We start from the raw sequence: 21099 nt of genomic DNA on the forward strand, positions 1-21099 counted from the left end.
GGTTAAGGTTGGTGTTCCGGGGCTCTAAGTAGATGTGAGAATTCAGGCTGCGGCTTTTGAAAAGTAGCACGATCTCGCTGGTTCCATTCCAGCCTTGCAAAAGGCTCCGGAGGGAAAAGAGAAATGCTTTGTTAGGGAAGGAAGAGGCCGGGCAGGACTGTGTGCAGCCGGCAGGACGGGAGAGGAGGCTGCTACTCCAGAGAGTGCCCAGCGCCTGCCATTCCCCTTTCCTGTGCTCGCCGAAAGCACCGAGCATGAGCGCTCCGAGGGTCTGTGCAGGGCAGGCAGGTGAAGGGGGCGCGGCTGCAGTGCTTTGTGGGGATGTGTTGCTGGATCGCCTTGTACCTTTGCATGGGCTTCAGCAGGGTCCTCAGGCCTCTGTGCCTCAGTTTCCCCGAGGCCTGAAGCGACGCTAATGACACGCAGCTTCCCAGTCCTGCCTGTAAACCCGCAGTGAGAGCTGCTCTATGAGCGCAGGGTGCTAATTGCTGGCTGAGCTGTGACCAGCCTGTGAGGTACCGGCCGGCAGGTCACTCTTGGAAGGGCTGCACCGGGCACCTCACAACACAGTGCAGGAATTTGTGGCCGGGTGGTGGTGGGAAGCATGCTGCCCCGCAGGAGGCTGCTGGAACTTCATTTGAGCTGTTACAGGAACAGCATCCTTACTCCTGATGCCATCCTTTGCCCCAGATATCCCCCACACCCATTTCAGAACATTCCCTGTCATTTCAGCAAAGCTGAGCTGCGTTTGAACTAAAAAGTCACAAGCTCAGATTGCAGCCCTGTGACTGGGGTGCACAAAAGGGGACAAAATGCTGACTGAAAGAGCTGTAGGGAAATCCTGCACATGCTCTCACCTCCAGCTAACTCCCTGGCCATCCTATGCATACACAAGAGCCATACAGAAGTCAGGAGTTAAATGTGGGAGCAGAGTCCATGCAGGTAGTAAATGTCACTGAGAGCAAGCCCCCTCCACAGAGAGTTTGGAGAAATCCCAGCTGATTCCACCTTAAGTTAGCCCTGTTCTCCAGCAGTGTTAGCCGGGATCACGTGTTAGAGACAGGCCTTAGGTGCCTGAGTTACTGTGCAGTTGTTCCCCTGGCTGCTGGCATGCGTTGGGCAAATTCTGTTTGGTTGGTTGGGTTTGTGTATTTGTTTTCCTCTCAGCTCTGTGAAATCCCTGGAGACTTCTCTCCTCCTTTCAGTGTTGGGCCCTCTGACTCCTGAAGTGCACATTCCATGTGAGCTGTTCTGGCCTGAAGTTCCTCCTCTGACCCTTCAGACAGTGAATTACCTTTCTGACAACACATGGAGACGGCACTGTTTGTTTTCCTTGAGTGCTCTGCACTGGCAGCCTGGTTGGTTTAGCAGCAAAGCCTTTGGTCTTTCGATTTAAAGCACTCCTTGTCGTGAGCCCTGTGAAATCAGCAAGGTGTTTGTTCTGAGGCTACCATGCTGAGTTGCCCCACTGTCCTGCACTGTCCCAGGGATTAAGTGGGAGCAAAATAGGGGACACAGTGGGTGTCCCTCTTCAGAGAGCTGGTAAAGGAAGGCAGGCAGCAAAGCAAGGCCACACTGGCCAGTCCCACCCCTCAGGGATGATCCCAGCCTCCCTGCACAACGTGAGGCAAAGCCCACCTTGCACCTCCTGCAGGGAGGGACTCAGTCCCCATTCACTCACAGCAGGCAGGCAGAGGACTGGGGTGTGTTCCAAAGGCCTGGGGGAGAAAGGGAGAGGCACTGCCCTATGCAAGCCCCTCTCACTCCCCAGGTCCAACAGGGGTGTTCTGAGGAGAAACCCTTCTGAGAAGAGCCCATGTGAGCCCTGCCTGGCTTGTTACAAGTGCCTGCAGTCAGTACAGGCCCTGAGAGAGAGCAGATGCAAGTGTTCCCATTTCAGGTGCCCCAGCTCTCTACCTGCTTTTGGAGAAGTGTTGCACCCACCTGGCAGCTCTGGCAGAAGCTGGGAGAGAAGAGTCATCTCCTCATCCAGAGGTGATGCACAGAGGAATTTTCGGCTCTGGGGAAAATTAAGGCTGGCTTCCCAGTGCTTGGCCTTGCAAGCTTGCTTGTGGGTACAGGGTCCTGCCCAGCATCAGGTCTCCAGCCCAAACTCTTCATTCATCTCTTGGTTTGCACAGACTGAAGGCAGACAACTGGCCAGTCTGATTTTCTTGTAGCTCCCAGAAACGTCCCACATTTGCTTCAGAAGCAAAGGGTGCAGCATGCTGAGTGTTACTCTTTTTAATCTCCTGTAAGAAAAAATACACCCTAGCCATTGGCAAAGTCCTATCCCTGGTTAATCACTGCTGGCATTAGAAATGGCTTTCCCCTGGTTTGGGAAGGTCTGAGGACACACCCTGCTGCTGGATACCCCAAGGACCAGGGTGTGACCTGGGATGCCGAGGCCAGCGCCTGCTGGCTCCGCAGTGTCACGCCTGGTTTGTCGTGCGCTGGGCCCACGCTGCTGGTTGCTGGTGCGACACATCCCGAGTCACTCGTGGCTGCAGCTGAGAAAGAGCCCCCACTTCTTGCAGAAAGAGTGAGCAGAAGCTTTCTCCTCCTTTGGAGAAGGCATCCAGCCCTGAGACCAGCACAGCAGTTCTGTGCATGCACCACCCTGGGAGGGCACTGCTGCTTCAGCCGCTGCCCCTCCATCACTGACATTGACCAAGCAGGGAGAACTGCTCCAATCTGAGGATTGTACTGGGAAAACAATGACAGTAGAAACCCCTTACCCTTTCCTAGTGTGAGAGAAAACTTAGAGCTTGCTTTAAGTTAGGGTTTGTTTTTTCACTTTCTTTGGGGAAGATATGTTCTTGTCTCTCTAAGTTCATTCTCAGTTCATCAGGCAAAGGCTGCATCTTTCTCTCACTCTGTCTTTTGGGAATATTTATGTCAATACTGTCTGGATGGGGTTCTGTTCTCAGCAATAGCCCCTGGTTACTCTTACAACCTAAATATTATTCTGTTAAAGCATAACAGATATATACATTGTATTTCTATATGCACTCACAGGCTGTTTTCTTTCTCTTGGAATATCCAGGGACTTTAACTTAAGCAATCCTCTGCTTCTACTGTTGAAGTGTCTGGTTCTTTCTGTTGCTACCACAGCACATTAGTTCATCTCATCTGAGAAGTTTCTGCCTTTTTGCTTGGGTAGTTATGACTCCCTGGAGAGTGTAGTTGCACACAGTTTTCCGGGACCCTTCTGCAGAGCTGGCTAAAACAATGCTCTCACCACCACGATATCTTCCAGCCCCGTGCTATCCTCTAGGGGGAAACTCTAGGGCTGGGCTGGATACCACAGAGGAATAGAGCCAGACTCCCAGTGAAGTGACTCAAGGAGACACATTCCAGTGTGGCAGGAGGGTGAGAGTCCCTCCCAGAGCCTGCCGGCCTCGAGCTCCCAAAACACCGCCTCAGAGGGAATTTGTGCCAGGAAGGTCCAGTCTGCACTGGACACCAGCTGGGCTTGCATGGCCACATGTCACTACAGCAGGACTTCCTGATTTCAGCTTTCCCTACATTAAAAGGGAAGCTCCTCTATTCCAGGTTAATTATAAATTAACTTAATTATAAAGAACTTCTTTCACTGTCACAAAGTGATGAAAGGAGTTTGCTGATTGTGTCACTGGAATTTAAAGTATGTCTCCTCATTTTATTTCCCTCATTAACATTGACCCAGGCTGATAATCTGTGTGTCTCTCTCATCCCTCAGTGGATTAGATTTAACTAGAGCAAATTGTTAACTACCCAGGAGAACAGGGCCTTTGTTTTGTTGGTCTCACTTCACTTTGGAACCTCCCTTCTTAACCTTTAAAGTTTGCAGGTGGCAAACACCTCACCTCACAGTTTACTGCCTCATCTGAAAGGAGCTCTTTGCATTTGTTCCTCACTGCATGTCCCTGATACTCTAAGAATCCGGGTCCATCTTTCCCTCCTCTTTGCAGGTCACCAGAGATCTTAGTCAAGCAGCTGTTGCAGTGGGAACTCCTAGCAGAGCCCATGGGTTAGTGACCCCTCAAGTTTCCTCGAGGTCTGTCAACTCAGGCAGCTCCAAGTGCTCATTTTTCTTAGCAGCACAGTTGTTTACTTTACATCTACGACTGCATTGCAAACTTCTGCAGGGAGCAGACCCTGGAACACTTTTCACTGGGATGTTGCAGCGGGATAGCAGCACTTCCCAAGCCTTATCTATTCCTGTGGTCTAGCCCCAGCCAGTCTGGGTTTGATTTGCACCTCACGATCAGCTGCAAGGGTTGAAGATGGGGACCTCTGGATTTTCCTATCCCTAACCCAGTGAATAAAGTGTGCACAGGCCTTGAAGGTGTCCACATGGTGGACAGGAGGTGAGGAAAGGTAAAAGGGAGAGCACCTGCATTGCCTTCCACACAGTAACTCCGGCAGTAGAGCTGGTGAGCTGGGTCTGGACCCCATGTGAGTGAAACAAGGTGTCAGTGGAAAAGGGATCGCTACTGGAGCAGGCCTACTGGGGAGCTTTCATCTTGAACTGAGGTGGCTGCACCAGGCTGGGGTTCTAGCCTTTGTTTTGTTTCCTCTTCATAAATCAGCTTTTATCACATCATGCCACCCATAAAGTTAAAGCTGCTGGGGTTTTGCCAAGTAACCTGGGATGCTCTTCTGAAAGATTTGCCCCGCTCCAGGCCACAGGACTGGATCTCTGTTGTCATAGTAGACACATCCAGACACACTAGACACGTCTGTTGGTCCTTTTATATTATCTCCCTAGAATTGTAAGGCTTGATTTTTGTTATGCCACTCTCATTCTACAAAACCCACAAGGCAGAGATTTCCCTTGGACTGAAAGATTGTGAAGCAGTTTCTAGTTTCGGGACTTTGCTCTGACTGATGGAGAAAAACCCCTCACAGTGACTTTGGACAGGGTAGGACCAGCATCCACAAAAGCATTTCAGCAGCCTTAGGTTAGACTGGTTTAGCAGAGCTCTCTTCTAGCCTGACATAGCACATACAGCATGCCAGGATGGCTTAGAAACTCAAGCCATCTGGAGTTCTTTCCCTCAAAAACATGTGTGTGCCAGAACTGGTCTCCTTTGAGCCACCCACAGTGAGAAGGGATTGTATTTAGGCTGGCTCAAGTTTCTTGAATTCAGTTTTAGGCAAGAGAAGATTGTCGGCAAATAATCGGAAAATGCCTTGGAAAGAACAAGATGATTAAAACTGTAACAATCTTTGAAGGAACATTAACACTGTCCATTCTGAGCCAGGAGACACTGAAGAGCCATCAAAATGATGATACATGGGGTGAAGTTCCTTCCCCTTCCTGCCACCTTCGCCCCCAGTGATTTGTCAGCCAGATTTAGGGCTTACCCAAAATGAGTCATAAGTCATGAGGACTCCCTTAGTTCACAAGACAGCTCTGAACTTCTCTGGCTGTGGAGGTGCAATAAACAAACCTGTGGAGGTTTGAGACTGAAGTGCTTTTGTACAGCAGCTGTAAAAAAGTACCAGGTGCAGGCAGGTCACCTGATTGTACCAGTATTCATGACCGGCCATTTCACAGGATGGCATCTCATCTGAAGAGGAAAGACCCACTTAGAAATACTCACATGCACACACAAATTTGGAAATACATTTAAAAGTGGCAGATCAGTAAGTTCTGCTGGAAAGCAAGAGCGTCATTCCCAAGCATCGTGGGTAGATCAGAAACCCTCCTCCTAACCCCCCTGAAGGCTGTGGTGATCCTAGCAGGATTCATAAAAGGATTCTGGCCACAGCGTGGTGAAACGAGGCAGTGGTTCAGAGCCCTGAGCGCTGCAGCATGCAAGGAAAAGGGAGGGCAGACGGGATTTGTCACCCTGACAGGAAAGAGTGGGAGGGCGTGAGTGATGGCAAAGGCCCCAGCCATGCCTCAGGCCCAGGGCTGCACCCTTAGTCCCACGGAAGAGTGTGATCCCAGCTGGCTGCCCTAATGCAGCCACCCCCGCAGCAGCCAGTGGAGATGGCAGGCTCCACTGAGGCTGCCCTCCCATGGCAGGTGAGAGTCTGCCCGGGGTGTGCTCAGCCCCAGAGAGGGAACAGCCTGGCTGCTGGGCTGATGGAATCCCACAGCACGTTGGGACATCTCAGCCCGAGGACAGGCAGGGAGCGTGGCATGCCTGACAAAGTCTGCAAGATACCAAAATCCAAGGGAAGCACCGCTGCACCCGCCGTCCCCTCTGGCCACAGGCAGGAGTAGGACTTTCCAGATGCCCTGCCTGATTCTGTGGACATACAGATCCATGGCTGACTGCTGCTCATCTCCAGCACAGACCATCCAGCAGCTATAAAGTCAGCCAACATTAAATCTACAGGCAACCACTATGAGGAACCTTGGTCTTCTTGTGAGGCAGCAGTGAGAAATCATGGAGAGGGCAGAGTTGCAAGATCTTTGCTTAAATCATCTACTCAGTACTTATAAAGCAAAGAGACAAAGAATCCAAATCACATGCAAATTACTCCTGAGCTCAAGCATCTGCATTCCCCCTGAGCATGCCACTCAGCATATGACTAAACCAGTTCTAGTGTTTATGCAAAGAAAAATGTGCAACTTCCCTTGACTATGCCCATCTGTGCGTCTTAACCTGCCGGCAAGACTGCCAGGCTTAGTGACCTCCTGGAGATGGTGTTTATTAAAGCCACTTGCCTGGAAGCCTCCCTGCCTTGGCAAGAGCATGTCATTCCTCCTTTTTCCCTCTCAAACACTCACGCCACATCCAGTCAATGAGATGTACGGCTCTGTCTGGAGCCATGCAATGGCTCATCTTTTTGTGGAAACAGACGTGTTTTGATCTATACATACCCTGTGTTGTGAAACAGCGTTGCTCATGCCCCCTCTCCAGGAGCCAGTCTTTGCGTGTAGGGATTTCTGATGGGTTATGTCAGCTTCTTGTGCTCCGTGGTACATTTCTTGCCTTTGCCTGTGGACTGTAGTGACCACGGATGGGGAGAACCCATACGAGTTAACAGCCTTGTGGCTTACAAACCTCCAGCAGAAAGTACGTTAAAACAAGAGTCAGGCTTTACGTTCTTTGCCACTGATGATATGACTCAAGCAGAGCTGGAAACTCAGGTTAAGTATTTTAACACAAGGAAGGAAAAGAACAAGATCATTTCTTAATGCATTGGACTGTTCTACATACGTGTTCTTATGTAAGAGTTAATCCCCTTCCAGTGTTTGCCTTTTACACTCTTCAGTAATATTCAGCACATGCCCAGCAGAGGTCTTCCTGCCTTCGGGATGACTTGATGCCACTTGGCACGAGCACAGGTGCTGGTAAGAGACCCAGCCTGGCTCAGGCACGGGGGTCAGACCAGGGTCACAGCACAGAGTCCCACCTTGACTCCCCAGCCTGTGTTTGTGGGCTGAGCCAGGGGCACTGGCATGGCCAGGCAGGGATATGAGGCAATCCACAGTGACGAGCAGGCTCTCCCTTGGGTGAAGTCACAGGGAGACCAGAGCTGCAGGAGTGGAAGCCAGCAATGGTGCAGGGGAGGGACTGCTGCTGTCCCCAAGGTCGGCACAGCCTGCACCAAAGCCTTGCAGGCTGCAAGCAAGCAGCAAGCATCTGCTTCTCCCTTGGCCCCACTGTCTTCCCTGGCCACTAGCAGGCTTGCAAACAGCCTGGCTCTGAGGACAAACCCTGCCCTCATCCTTATCTGCTCCCCTCCTTATCAGCTCCCTGTTTTGTTCTAGGGTCACTTTAGATACCATCACCAGGCAGTGTGAGAACCACGGGGGAGATAAGGAGGGTGCAGTGTTTGTGGATGGAGGGAGCACAGCTCTGCGTCCCTGTAGCAAGGACACTCCCCATGAAGGCCTGGGAAATACTCCCTGTCATCTCTCAGTGAGACTCCAGACCTTCTCATTTCCCTTACACATTCTCTGCTATTCACCAGTGGCGTGCACCTCCCAGGTGGACTTTGGACAACCTGCAATAGCAGCTGCCCTGTGCTTGGCTGTGCAAAGCTATTTGTTCCTTGTGGAATTACTGTGGGACTCTAGGTCTGCAACACGAACCAATTGAAATTCTTCTAATTCCCACTTCCACTGAAATATTCTGGACTTCGTTAAAGTCTATAAAATACCTCTTCTGGTATCACATTCATCAGAACATTCCTTCACTCTAGAGCTGCAACTTAGGAAGGCCAAAAGAAAATATTTAAACCAAGAGCTCTCTTTACAGGGGCCCTGCAGCAAGGAGGAAGCTGGTGGGACGCATCTTGAAGGATTTTGGCTCTTGCTTGCCATGGCAGCATTAGAAATGCAGACTGAGGCCAGTGCACACAGATGGACATGCTTGTGTGGAGGACCTTGCCAATAATTTTGATGGGTGTTTCTTTCACAACAGAAACTAGGACTTCCTAAACAATTAATTTTAAATAGCTTGTGGCTTTTGAGCACATAGAGCATGGCTGCCTATGAAACACTATCACGCAGCAATGAAAGCGCCCAAAATCTTTATCAGACCCATCTGCCATGAGCAGTTTTGTGCTTTCCTCCAGTATCACTGGAGCTAAAAAATCTTAAGAGCAGTGTAAAGATATAGCTCACAAACAGATTTTGAATTGCTTTTATTTTATGACAGGCTGTACAGTAAGGAAGTCCTGATGGGTGCGAAGAGCTTAAGTGCCTTTGCTGAAATCCAACCCAGATTTAAAATACCATGAGCCTTAGGCTTATTTAAACCATCAAAAAAGTAGTTTGCTCCACCAGGTCAAATTAACAGCTCTAGAGAAAAAACCAACCTCCACAAGATCATCCATCTGTGTCTTCACAGACAAGTATTGCTCTATGTGCTCAGTTAGGTATTTAACACAATAGTGCCTCTGTACCAAGCTTTTCTTGGTATCCTGAAATATATTTCTTTTAATTCATGGTAAAAAGACTCATGATGGGGACGAGGGGTATTAATTTAACTAAACTAAGAACTCTCCTTTTAGTGCTTTGAGCGCGACTGAGTTTCCAAAGACAATATTTGTTTTTCCCTGAAAGGCTAACAGTTCTCATTTACTTGGGAAATTTAGGCTGTACTGTTAATTGGGGGCGGGGGGAGGGGGTTCTTATTCTAAACCCTACTCTGCTAACCTACCATCTGGTGCTACTTGTAGTAAATGTAGTCATGAGAAATTCTAGCTTTAACAGGATTTAGTAGCAATTGGGTTTGTTTCATTACTTGCTAAAAGTGTGCAAGACTTTCATCTCACTGTAAAGTTGTGTACAAACTATTTCATTTGAATGACATTTGTCACAGTAGGGGAAAAAAGAGTATTTTGTGTGATGGACTCTTAAATTTATTATTATTTTTTTAATTCTACAAGTTTTAATTGTTTCTGCTCCATAAAGTGCTGTGATATGAAGGGTCCCCTGGCCATTAGCTTCAGTTTGCAATGTTCTGTGCTCTTGCTCACCTGCTTTGCCCAGGAACACTTTTTTTAATTGCACAAAAGCCTCTTGGGTTCTTTGATCTGGGCTCCCACCCTTGCTCCAGCCTTCTGTCCTTGTCCAGAGGCATGAATCCAGATGAACATCCAGCTGTGCTGTGCTGCCTGCTTTTAACCATCAGATGAGTGGGTGTGAAGGTGTGTGCCCCTGGAGCAGGGAGCGGGGGATGAGGGGTTACCTTTGCCTGAGCTTCCGAGTGCTCAGGTTTGACAGCCTGTGCTGGGCAAAGGCCAACGCATGGAAACACCCTCCCCCTCTGCAGGACGTGGGCTTTGGAGTACAAAGCAGCTGATCAGAGATAAGCATGACAGAGAAGAGGGGTGGACTCTATCGGCAGCAGCCGCCAAGTGGGAGGTGTGTTTTAAATGCAATGAGAGGACAGGGCAGAGTCCTGCTGTGCCTTAATCCATGGCGTGTCCTGTGTTTCAGGGCGGTGCAAAGTCAGATGCCTGGACTGGGCGTGAGGCAAGGAGCCACGTCCAGCTGCAATGAGGAAACAGCAGCGTGCACAGGTGTGGAAGGGGCCAGGCAGGTTGACAAGTAAGTAGCAAGGAGATCAGGAGAACTTGGAGATGGAGATGCTCAGGCTGCATGTGTATATATCCGGTGGTGGATTACTCCTGGCTGACTTGGATCTATGGCACACCAGGGCAGCTGTGTGATTCCTCCAGGCTTGGCTCAGGGAACCCTGCCTCCCACCGTGGGCTAGAGATGGATTTCACCCTGTCCACTGCTTATATCACCAGCAGAAATCTTGGGAAGATGAGGCTTTCTGGGAGTAAACAGAGTGGTTATTCCAAGTAACGGTGTGGTGTAGGAGCTGTGCAGTATTAGCAATGTAAGCAGTCCTAATACCACTAAGGTGATAGACCAGAGAGAATGCACACTGAATCCAGAATGGAAAGTTTTGAGCTTCCTAACAGTTGCTCTGTAATTTAAAAATTGGAGAAACCAGCTTATCTGTGTCATCTCAATAGGCAAGCAAACAGTGATCACAAAATTAGGTCACAACTTACTTAGTTCAGCAGTCTGACAACACTGCTAGGGAGAGAAAAGGGCTCTGAAAAAGATGACAGGTGAGGTCTGAAACAGTGTGCAGGGAAAAAACCAGTGCCACTTAGGTTTACGTCACGGAGAAAGGTCAGGGAAAGGCTGTAAGATGAGAACCCCAAGGTAGCACTGTCTTAGCACGGAAGATACAAAGGGGACAACCTTGTTTTTCGAAAGCTGTCTGTGGAGAAAAAATATGCTCCCCCTTCCCAGCTCACAGACTTCTTTCATTTGAGATTCCTTCTGAGAGGCTCCCTGTATAGGAGGGCTCTGGTGGCATTCCTGACATCCCCTGTCAACAGCTTGCTTTTAGGAGTTCATAGCCAAGGCTTATGGAAGGCTTTAGGGAGCCCTTTCCCAAGGGAGCCTGGCCCATGATGTGAATAATGACAATGGCTCTAAATGTGGTGGGAAATGTGCAGAGACAGATTGTGGGGAGACAGATAAAGATGGTACTAAAAACCATCTTACCCTTGATATATTACAGCTGTGTTAATTGTCCAGGAGTGGGAATAGCCTTGCCCTCCCGGCTGTGGGAGTGATAAAGAGTGAGGTAGCTGGGAGGGGGCACAGTCAGAGTGAGGAGGAAGGGACAGGAGGTCGTGCAAGAGGCAGAAAGGGTAAGATGCTGTACATAGGACAGACAGGGTTAGGCGGCCGTGCTAGGGACAGGAAGGAGCGAGCCAGAACTGGAGGAGAAAAGAGAGCAGACAACACAGAGAGAGCTGGAGCTGCCCATGGGAGGATACAGAGAAAGACTGTATGGATAACAAGGTATGAAGGACTTCTGGATAACAAGGTCCTGATGCTTGGAGCCCTCTGAAGTTTTTAAAGAAGCACTCTGAGTACAGTGTGCATCTCGACTTCCACAGGAAAAGGCTTCATTGTTTTACCAGGCAGCAGCCACTTTGTGTGTTGGTGTGACCTAGACTATAAACCCAGCTGGAATGAAGAGGAAGGGGGGTACACAGGACTCCTCCTGCTGTGGGGGTGTCCTGGAGGGCCCTCCATGTTCTCATGCTGGTGGCTCAGAGGCCACTTCACATTTTAATTTCTTATGAGTTAAGGTTTATTGTTGTCTCAGAGGGGAATGATCATTGACAGGACACTGCTTTGGTTTACTGAACTCTTTCCCCTGTAGAAGGTAAAAAACAGGCTGGGAAAAAACCTCAGCCCTTTGTGTCCCGAGACTCAGGCAGAGTAGCTTCCCTTCTGCAGGGAAGAGTTCCTCCCTCAAATAAACACCAAGCAAAGTGGAGACCTCAATTAGTGCTTGAGCAAGGACTCGAGGCATTCCCTGGCATGCGTGTTATGCAAGGGTCAGGTTCTGCTGCCCTCGTTCCTGTTCCTCCCTGAAACTGCAGGCATTCACACACATGCCTCAAATGCATGAGCAGTCCCACCTACTGCTCTGGTCTGCCCCAAAGCCTCCCACTGAGGCTGAGACAGCAGTCCCAGTTTCACTGGTCCCTACACCTGGGGTCACCTGGCAGCACTGGATCCCTGTCTCATGTATCTTAGCTTTCTTCCTGCCTCCACGGAGGATCTATAGGAGAGACAGATTAGGTCTAGTAAGATTAACTTGTTGCAGTTTTTGACACTTGAGGAGCTCATTTATGCTAAATCAGAGAGCAGAGTACATTATAGGACACACAATCCTGTGAGATTCCCAAAGACAGTTTGTTTTTGTAAACTCTGAGGAATTACTCCACTGGACATCTCTTGACTGCACTTGGCCCCCCAGTCCCACCTGTCCCCATCATGTAAACACCTAACAGACAATTTAGGGCTGGTGTCTCTGGGAAAATGCAGCTCTGGTTATGAAACTGCCTTCCCTCTGCAAGGCTGGGACCAGTACTACAGCACAGCTCCTTTTCTGCCCGACGCAGAATCCTGCCACAATGCTTTCTGTCCTGAGGCGTGGGACCAGGGCTCTAACCACAACATGGGTACCGCTTCCTGATTCTGTGCTGTGAGGAGAGCAACTGGAGGTGCAGGAATTAGGGAGCAGCAGGGATACTGCTGGGCAGCCCCGGGCAGCTGTGGTGGGGAGCAGGGCTGTGGCGCTGCCCTGCATCCCTTTCGGCAGGGGCTGGTGGGCCAGGTGGCCTGGGAAACGCCCTTCTCTACCGGGGCTCTTCCGCTGCCGCCCTCTGCCACGTCCAGTCGCTCTCTGAGGACTCTCGCTGTAAGGCTGGATCTTGATCAGCTGCATTTTTAAAAGAGGGACTCATCCTTAATCTGCCGGGATTAAAAGGGGATGTAGTTTTACTACTCCCCAGAATTTAGGTGGTGTAAACAAGTGTTTTGCAAACCCCAGGACCAACAACAATCTGTAGCTGTCAGCAAAAGCAAGTGCTCTACCCTGACTGGGGCCAGACTCAAGCCTCACCCCAAAGCCATGGTCCCACTAATGCTGGTGATCGTGGCTGGACCCAGCAGCTGGTACTGGCCCCATGAGCTGCAGAGGACTTGCCTCCGGAGGGTTCTTCCTGCTTCCAGCAGAGTTACTGCATCCTTTCACTGGTAGAAAAGCTAGAAATGGGAGGGAGGGCAGAGAGGCTCAGACAACAGTTCATTGGAATAATTTAAAAATAGATTCTTCAATAGGTTCGGTCCATTTCACAGCTTTTGTTCTGCCTGCGTGGCTTCCTCTGGCAGGGCGGCTACCGAGGTCCCATCTCCACTGGCAGGAGGTGCAGGGAGCTGTCTGTCTCAGTCACTGTCGCTGCCGGATTGGTGGGACGCTGCCCCACGGCCGAGCTGCACCCTGAGGCAGGCAGGCAGTGCTGCCCTGCCCGTGGACGGCGAGACCTTGCTGACAGAGGACACGCTGCGGGCCAGGGGCTGCGTGGGGAACATGATTGTGCCACGCGGTGCCTCCAGGAGCTGCCAGATCTCCCCCGAGGTGGAGCTGCCCAGGTATTCCCAGGGCTGGCGCCCGCTGCCGTCCCGCACCTGCACCTGGCACCCCAGCTGCAGCACCAGCACCTTGATGACAAGCTGGTGGCCGTGTATGGCAGCCAGGTGCAGCGGCGTGTACCCGCAGCCAGAGCGAGCGTCCACGTCCAGGGCCAACCCGACCTGCCGCGCCGCCGCCGCCAGCTCCTGCAGGCCCGGCCCGTCGCCGTGCTTGGCCAGCCAGTGAAGGACCGTGAAGCCCGATATGAAGTCCCTCTGCAGGGCCAGCTCAGGCTCTTCCAGAAAGAGCCCCCGCACCTGAGCCCAGCGGCCCGCTGACATTGCCACCAGCCAGGCGTGCTCCCGCTGTCCCAGCGGCACCAAGGGCCCCCGGCTTGCGGCATTCCTAGGGGAGCTCTTGGAGAGCACGGAGCGGGGCTGCCGCCCACAGTCATCGTGCAGTGAGGAGGGGGTGCCCTGCGCCTCCGACAAAGCGAGCTGGCACCTGATGCTCCGGAAAACAGGCAGCGGTGCTGGGGGCTGACTCTCTGGGGCTTGGGGCACTGCGGGGCCCCGTGCTAGCAGCAAGGATTGGGATGGGGGTGACCTGGCAAGGGGTGGCCGCAGGGAGTGGGATGGGGACGGGAGTGTGGAGGACTGTGGCAGGGATTCGGGTGGGGGGGGACCTAGCGGGGGGCAGGATCTCAGGACCTGACGGCAGTGTCAGGCTTTGACACGGGTACAGTCGCAGGACTTGAGGTTGGGTTGGTCCTTTGGGGGCCAGCCCCCTGGATCCCCTCGGCAAGTCCGGGGATGGCCTGGTGGAGAGCTGCTGCAGGGACCTGGACTGCGACGGGGGCAGCCTGGTGGAAGCGAGCGCCTCGGGGCCGGATAAAAGCAGCGACGATGAGGAGGGGCTGGCAGGGAGTGCCTGCAGGGACCGGGACAGGGGCAGCACCTCCGGGGCGGACAGCAACGGCAGGGATCGGGATGGGGGCAGGTCGGTGCCGGACAACAACGGCAGAGACCGGGATGGAGGCAGGTCGCAGGGGGACAGCGCCCTGGGGCCCGATGACAGCAGCGAGGGCTGGATGGGTCCGGCGGGGGTTCGCCTCCCTGGGCTTGCTGAGGGCCGTGGGGCTTTCAGCAAGAGCATCTCGGTCGAGGGGTGCGGCGGAGATCGGGGCTGAGGTAACCTGTAGGGAGGCGGCATCTCCGGGCGCAGCGGCGGCGGTGGCGTCCGGGGCCGGGACGCTGTGGCAGAGGGCAGCCCGGCGGCAGGCAGCGGCGGTGATAGGGACCGGGGCGGCGCGGCCGCGGACAGCGCCCCAGGACCCGACGGTAGCGCCGGGGGCCGGGGTTGCGCCGTGCCGCCGGGGCAGAGCGCCCAGGGGCCCGAGGACAGCGGCCGGGTCCGGTACGGGGGCGGCTGCGGGGGGGGCGGCGGCGAGCGGGGCGGCCGGGGGGCGGGCGGTGTCCCGGGGCCCGGAGCGGGGACGGCGGCGGCGGCGGCGCGGCGCGCCCGGCGGCACTCGCAGCACGGCCCGCCGCGGCCCCGGGCGGCGCAGCCCCCCGCCCCGCCGGGCCGCCCCTGCCCCGCCGCCTCCCCGCGAGGGCCGCGCCGCCCGTCGGGGTCGCGTCGGGGCGGCGGCTCGGCTTTTTCCTCCTCCTGCTCCCGCTGTTCCTCCGGCGGCGGCAGCTCCTCATCGAGGAGGTCGCGGTACCTGCGGCGGAGGACGATGTCCTTGGAGGCGCCAGGGGCGGCGGCGGGGTGGACGGTGGCCAGGGAGTTAACGAGGCTCTTGAAGTACTCGCGGCGCTCCCGCCGCTGCTGCTCCGTCAGCGCCGGGTCGCGGAGGAACCGCTGGAAGTGGCGGAGCAGCGCCGTGTTGGGGGCTCGCCCCCCGGCAGCCCAGAGGAAGTCCAGCACAGCCTCCTGGCTCAGCTCCCGCGCCATGCTCCGGGCCGGCCGGCTTTCGGTGCTCGGTGCTGTGCCTCGGTGCTCGGCGCTGCGCCCAGGTGCGGCGGGGAAACCCGCCTCCTGCCGCGCCGGGCCTCTCCGCCTCCTCCTCCTCCTCCTCCGCCGGGCCGCCACCCCACGGTCGCCTTTGCCCGGGGTGGCGGCCCGTGGAGGTGCGAGCTGGGGTGACAGCGGTGAGGAGAGGTGGCACCGAAGGAAAAGAACCAGGCTACGGGAGCGGCAGAAGCTGAGAAGTGCGAGGGTCCGTTGCTGGCGGGCAGTGAGACCAAAGAGCTGCTTATCAGTCATTGGGTCAGTGAACGGACAGGAGATGATAGGCACAAACTGAAACGCGGGAAATTCCATTTGTGTCTGAGGAAAAACTATTTTACAGTGAGGGTGGTCAGCTATGGGAACAAGTTGGCTGGAGAGGGTAGGTCTCCATCCTCGGAGATATTAAATGCTCCATGAGACACCTGAATACAAGTGGTGCCTCCCAACCTGAACCGCCCTGCGGTTCAGTGACTTAGGAAAACTGGCAATAAAGATTCACAATCATGCTGTGGTTTGGGGTAGCTGTTATTACAAGTGTGGGGGACTGTACCCCTGTATGACAACACACACAAATAGCACGAGTGCCTGCAGTCAAATCATATCTCACCTCATCTCATCTCTGTATTTGCTGTGTGGCTGAGAGAGGTTGGACGCACACTGTACTATTGTGGGGATCTCATTTTGTTCTGTACCGCCCGTGCTGTTACCACAAGTGCGTACATAACAGCTGAGAGGGACGGGTGAGATCCGTGCCCCCATGGGCAGTGTGCACTGTGCACACCAAACAAATGACAGCCCCCACCCCAAGCAGTCTGGGGACTGAGTAGTGGGTAGAAAGTGTGGGAGAGAAGGTGTGCTGGATTTTCTGTCTTGCAGCCAGAGAATGGAGAGATTGAGCTCAGTGTAGGCACCCTGGCTTTAAAGAGGTCTGGATCAGGCCCTAAGTCACACTTCAGAAGCCATCTCTGCTGCAGGCTCCTGGCTATCCATAAATATTTTTAGCTGTCTGTCACATAAGCAGCTGGAATATCCTCCAGCCTGCTGCAAACCCAGAAGTGTGTGCAGCCCTCACAAACCACGGACAGAGATTGCTACAGGTGCTGTGTACAAGCTACATCCCACCAGCGGTGTTCATCTGGATAGGGTGCAGGTGCTGGGGAGAGGGTAAGGCTCATGCTGGTATTTTATCACTTTGCACATTCCTTTGGTGCTGTTCTCCAAGGCACGAGTACATTTCTCCCTCCTCTTCTGATGAGCCCTGAGTTGCAGTCACAACACCGTTTGTTAGCAGCGTGCCCTCAGCAGAAACGACTGAGAGGAAATGAATGGAGCATAATGGTTGCAACTGTGATCGCAAATAGGAAAGGAGGGTAGACTGTGAACATAAAAAGTCAAAATAAACAGCAGTGGCAAACACTGCTGTGGAAAGTGTTGCTTTGGCTTTACGAACTAAGGCTTAAGAAGGAGGTTTTCCGTGGTATCCTGTTGGCTGTGACCTATTTGGTTGTGACAAGCTGTTGATGCCCTTTTAGGCACATGGCAAAGTCTGCAGAGAAGGTAGCTCCTTTTGATTCAGGGGCAGATTCCCTTACAGTCCGGGCTGAAAAACACATTTTGGATTTAAGGGGGTATAATGCTGCAGGCAGGCAAGGAAAAGCATAGCCCTGCTACCTTGGCCTCCTTTGTCACCCACTTCATGCTGAGAGGTTTAGAGAGACTCTTGTTTCCCCTTGTCGTCCAGTGATTTACCCTGTCTGCAAGTTGGTCACTTTTGGTTGTGGGCAGGGCTCTTCAGAATGGCTGAATTTACCCCGGTCTCACCCTCTCTGGGGATTTTGGCTGCAGGAGGTCTTTAGATTATTTGGGTGAAATTTGAGTGAGCACTGAGTAGAAATAGTCACAACATGGAGCAGGATCAAGCGCTACTTCAACATTAAAGGAAAAAAAAAGTCCACCACTGAGTCTTTGTAGGTTTTTGTTGTTGTCCCTGAAGATGTTGCCTTTAGGGAACGCTGTACCCATGTTTGTCTTTAAATGGGAGGGAAGTTACCAAACTTCTGTGTCTGCTTTAACTGACAAATTGCCCTGTAATGACACAAAAGGGCATTCAAGCTCCTTTTTGTGCTCTGTCTGCAAAATTATGCCCAAGAGCTTTGGAAACACTGAAACAGTTCCTATGGGGTCTCTAGAATGAGGGGCTGGCAATTCCCTTTGGCCAGGTGTCGATTTGTTAGCAGCAGGTATGAAACTTTGAGGAACAAGGTGCTGAACACTAGGACTTGCAAAGAGCTGCGCTAGCTGAGATCTGGGGAGATTGCAGAACATTTCTTTGTGCTGATGGTTTTCTCCTCCTGCTCTTTCAGCATGGACGTCCATACTCAGGAAGGCGTATGTGCGTGAATATCCCCGAGGAAACTGAGCCACAGCTCTCCCAGCTCCAGGCCAAGGAAGGACATGGTGAGTCACGTCAAGGTTTTTTGAGTGCAGGAGATTTTCACGTTGGTTAAGTTATGCTGATGCAGGAGTATCATGCATCTAATCCAGACAAGGGTCTGCCTCACCCACAGGTGCCACAAAGGCAACTTTTTAGATAGGATCACCAGGTTTCCACTAGAGGCTGCACTGGTCCGGGAGCATTTCCCGGCGCAGGCTCGCTCAGCACCTCCTCGTGTGGAGCTGTGCATGCAGTAGGAATTTGCTACAAGAGCAATAATGAGTCTAATGCTGAAACCTCCCTCGGATATTGGCATGAACGCCTAACATGCTAGAATGATAAAAGCACTGCATCAGCTGTGCTTGCTTCCTGGTGTACGCCCTCGGATGTCTGTTGGTGTAGCAGCTTTGCTGGTGAGGGCTGCACCTGTGCCCAGCTGAGGGCACTGCCCCGGTGCAGATCCTCAGCCGCTGGTAGGGAGCAGCTCAGGTAGTGCGCTTCCGTTGGTTCTGGTTTAGGCTGCGGGTGCAGGAGCTGGTGTGGGTGATCACTTTCCAAGATCAGCTCCTGACTTCTTCAATGTGCAATCATAAAAGATGCAGGAATGAGATACCTGGACTCTGTAGCCCTCTTCAAACAGCCATGTGTTACTACGTAGCCATACAGAAATGGCTTTTGGAGGGAAAAGGTGCAAGCTTGACATCAGGGGGACTACAAATGGTAGGTTTACTGTGGAGCTCTATTTGCTTACCACTACCCCGTGTCATTTACTTGTGCTCTCAGCTTTTATTCTGCTGGCTTTTTTTCTTTTGATTCCGTGGATGTTCACATATGGGGGTAGCTCTGCTGTGTCCATAATTCAGTGTATCCTTCATACGTGCAGCAAATAGTGTCTCTTGTCTTCTGTAGCCCTTTGAGGTTTTACATCTGGCAAAGCAACGCAGGGCATTTTCTTCATCACCACCTTCGTCAAAGATTTGCAAGCAGATATGCTGAGCTTAGCCCTGAGACTCCCCCTTTATAGGTAAAGGGATATCATGCTCAACACCAGTATGTTAAGTGTTTCTCAGCTGGAGCAGCAAGGAGCCAGCTATTCTCTTAATCCCTGGAAATCATTTAGCGGAGTGGGAGAACAACTGGCCACCGATTGGCTGCTGTTCAGTGTACCAAGTTTGTTGAAAAACAGCGTGTGTGTGTGTGTGTGTGTGTGCGTGTGACAGAAGAGAAGTGCTCGGAGAAACAAGAGGAATGAGGTGGCAGGTTTTGTCCTCTGTGCTGTTATACAAGGGTTCCTGTGTGCCTCCTTGTTAGAAATACCTCTTTGTCGAGTCCCTGCACTCCTCCTTCACCTAGCTGCTGGTAGGAGGACCCTGCTGATCGCTTGCTTGGCCATCTCTTTGCGAGGGTCTCTGGACCAGATGTGTCTGCGCTTCAGCATTGGGTCTGCCAGCGTGGGCGAGGGAGACCCTTCGGGGTTAAGGGGACGGGTACCCGCGGCCCGGTGTGGTGGGCGTGGGCAGGAGGGGGATTAGCGGGGTTACCGCCGGCCACTGACTGCAGCCCCCCGGGGCTCCCGCTGACTTTCGGGGCTCCCCGAGCGGCGGGGCGGCGCCGGCCGCTCGCCCGCGCTGCCCGGCGGCCCCGGGGGAGGGCCGGGGGGGTCCCGCCTCGCCGCCCGGCCCCTTTGCATTGCGCATGGGCCCTCCCCGCCGGGTGGCCATGTTGCAGTGCTAGCAGGCAGCGCAGAGGCGGCGGCGGCGGGCGGCAGCGCAGCGCAGAGCACCGCACCGCGATGGCCGTGGCCGTGGGCAGACCGGCGGTGCGCGGGGCCGGGGGGCGGCGGGGGCAGCGCGCGGCCGGGGCGGGGGCCGTGATCGCCCGAGCGCGGATCCCCCGAGCGCGGCGGCGGGCGCCGCCGGGGCTGCAGGGGCTCGGCGCCGGGGATGCCGTGCCGGGGGTCGTAGGGGTGCGGTGCCCGCGGAGGGCTTCGGGGGCGCGATGCCGGGGGTCACGGTGGGCTCGCCGCGGCGCGCCGCCTCTGCCCCTTTCCGGGGACGGGGGAGCCCGCGCAAAAGTTTTTTTGGCCCCGTTTTGGGGCCGCTGCTCGTGATTGCGGCGGGGCCGTGGCGGCGGCGGGCAGCCGCTCCCGGAGCCCCGCGCTCCCAGCCCCGCGGACACGGGGAGACGGCGGGGGTGGTCCCGGGCTGCGCCCGCCGCGGCAGAGATGTTGGTGCCTCGCCGCGGGTGTTTCTGCCCTCCGCTGCCCGTGGATGGGAAAAGCTGAGAGCGGGAAGGGCTGTGCCCCGTGCGGGCGGGCAGCCGGCGGGCGGGACGTGCCCGCGGTCCCCGGGAGGCTGCGGCGGGCAAGGCACGGCCGTCCCGGCGTGGAAGTCTTCCGAGGGGCACGCGTGCCCTGCATTTTCCAGCGTGACCGTTTTTCTGAGGATGTGGTGGCCGAGGGGGTTTTTACGTTCGTATCCAGAAAGACGAAAGATTTATCCCTCGCGGGGAGAAAGTGAAAAAAACCCCAAACCCACACAAACTAAAAGATGCCGATAAAGAAAAGCACGTTTCTCTTGCATCCAGCCTGCAGAAACGTGAATGAAACTCCACCGTGACCAGACTGAATGCACTTTTGTGCATCGTCGGCCGGGGGAGGGAGAGACTTGACCGACTTCCCGGTAACTTTTTCAGTGCTAGGGAGTGACATAGAAGTTGCCCACGAGTGGAGGACTTGAATGTGACTCCCTCTCAGAATAAGAAAATGGTTTGCGTTCAAGATGTGACCGGGATGAGACAAGTTTCTTTTAGCGTTGATTATGTGCCTATGGATCTGCGGGGCTGTACGGTTCCTCTGATGTGGCAAAGCAAATGTATGGAGATGGGGTTAATGGTGTTACTGGAGGTGGGGAAGTTACGCTACTAAACAAAATAAGAGCTGGCGTTTCTTAACAGAATACCTATAAATTACACCAGCCATTTGTAGAGCTTCTTCTGAAATGTTTCCTTGATCTTAAGGTCTAAAGCATGCTTGGAAATTGAAGTTTGCCTTTCAGTGTAAGAATATGCATTGAAATCACGGCTTCAGATGGTTTTTTAGGGCAAGCTGAAGGGTATTGCCAAGCAGAGCCTTTTGCCTTTGTGTGGAGCGGTAACTTTGCAGCATGAATAGGCTCAGGAACGTGGCTTATTGCAAGATGTGATTGCTGTTTGTTCTTGTGGATGTGTTTGGCG

The 21099-nt window shown here is 53.6% G+C and overlaps 2 protein-coding genes across 6 annotated transcripts in view; one reads left to right on the plus strand and one right to left on the minus strand.

The window, feature by feature from the left end:
• Positions 1–13231: 13231 nt before the first annotated feature.
• SOWAHB (sosondowah ankyrin repeat domain family member B) lies at positions 13232–15374 on the minus strand. Its single transcript, XM_058420817.1, has 3 exons — positions 14908–15374; positions 14155–14658; positions 13232–14120 (listed from the first exon to the last, which is right to left on the minus strand). Exons 1-3 carry the CDS (start codon positions 15372–15374, stop codon positions 13232–13234), a joined length of 1860 nt encoding a protein of 619 aa, XP_058276800.1.
• Positions 15375–18492: 3118 nt separating this feature from the next.
• The window catches only part of SEPTIN11 (septin 11), a 48814-nt gene continuing 46207 nt past the window's right edge, over positions 18493–21099 (plus strand). For 3 of the 5 annotated variants that reach the window (XM_040064285.2, XM_040064284.2, XM_040064283.2), the window contains exon 1: positions 18493–18585. In XM_040064285.2, the coding sequence (XP_039920219.1) occupies positions 18508–18585 (78 nt within the window). In that variant the 5' untranslated portion in view covers positions 18493–18507. Of the gene's footprint in view, positions 18586–19570; positions 19685–21099 lie in introns of those variants that run through there. The other 2 variants (XM_040064288.2, XM_040064287.1) reach the window with 1 other exon arrangement.

The sequence above is a fragment of the Hirundo rustica genome, chromosome 5 (assembly GCF_015227805.2).
Source record: "Hirundo rustica isolate bHirRus1 chromosome 5, bHirRus1.pri.v3, whole genome shotgun sequence".
Taxonomy (NCBI): Eukaryota; Metazoa; Chordata; class Aves; order Passeriformes; family Hirundinidae; genus Hirundo; species Hirundo rustica.

Bases quoted from the DNA above. Each gene is read 5' to 3' on its own strand.
- SOWAHB (XM_058420817.1), bottom strand. From the start codon at position 15,374: ATGGCGCGGGAGCTGAGCCAGGAGGCTGTGCTGGACTTCCTCTGGGCT. The intron at 14,659-14,907 runs TCCGGGCCCCGG...GTCCCGGCCCCG, and splicing joins GCCGCCGCCGCCGTCCCCGC to GACGCCACCGCCGCCGCTGC. The intron at 14,121-14,154 runs GTGTCAAAGCCT...TCAGGTCCTGAG, and splicing joins CAAGTCCTGCGACTGTACCC to ATCCTGCCCCCCGCTAGGTC.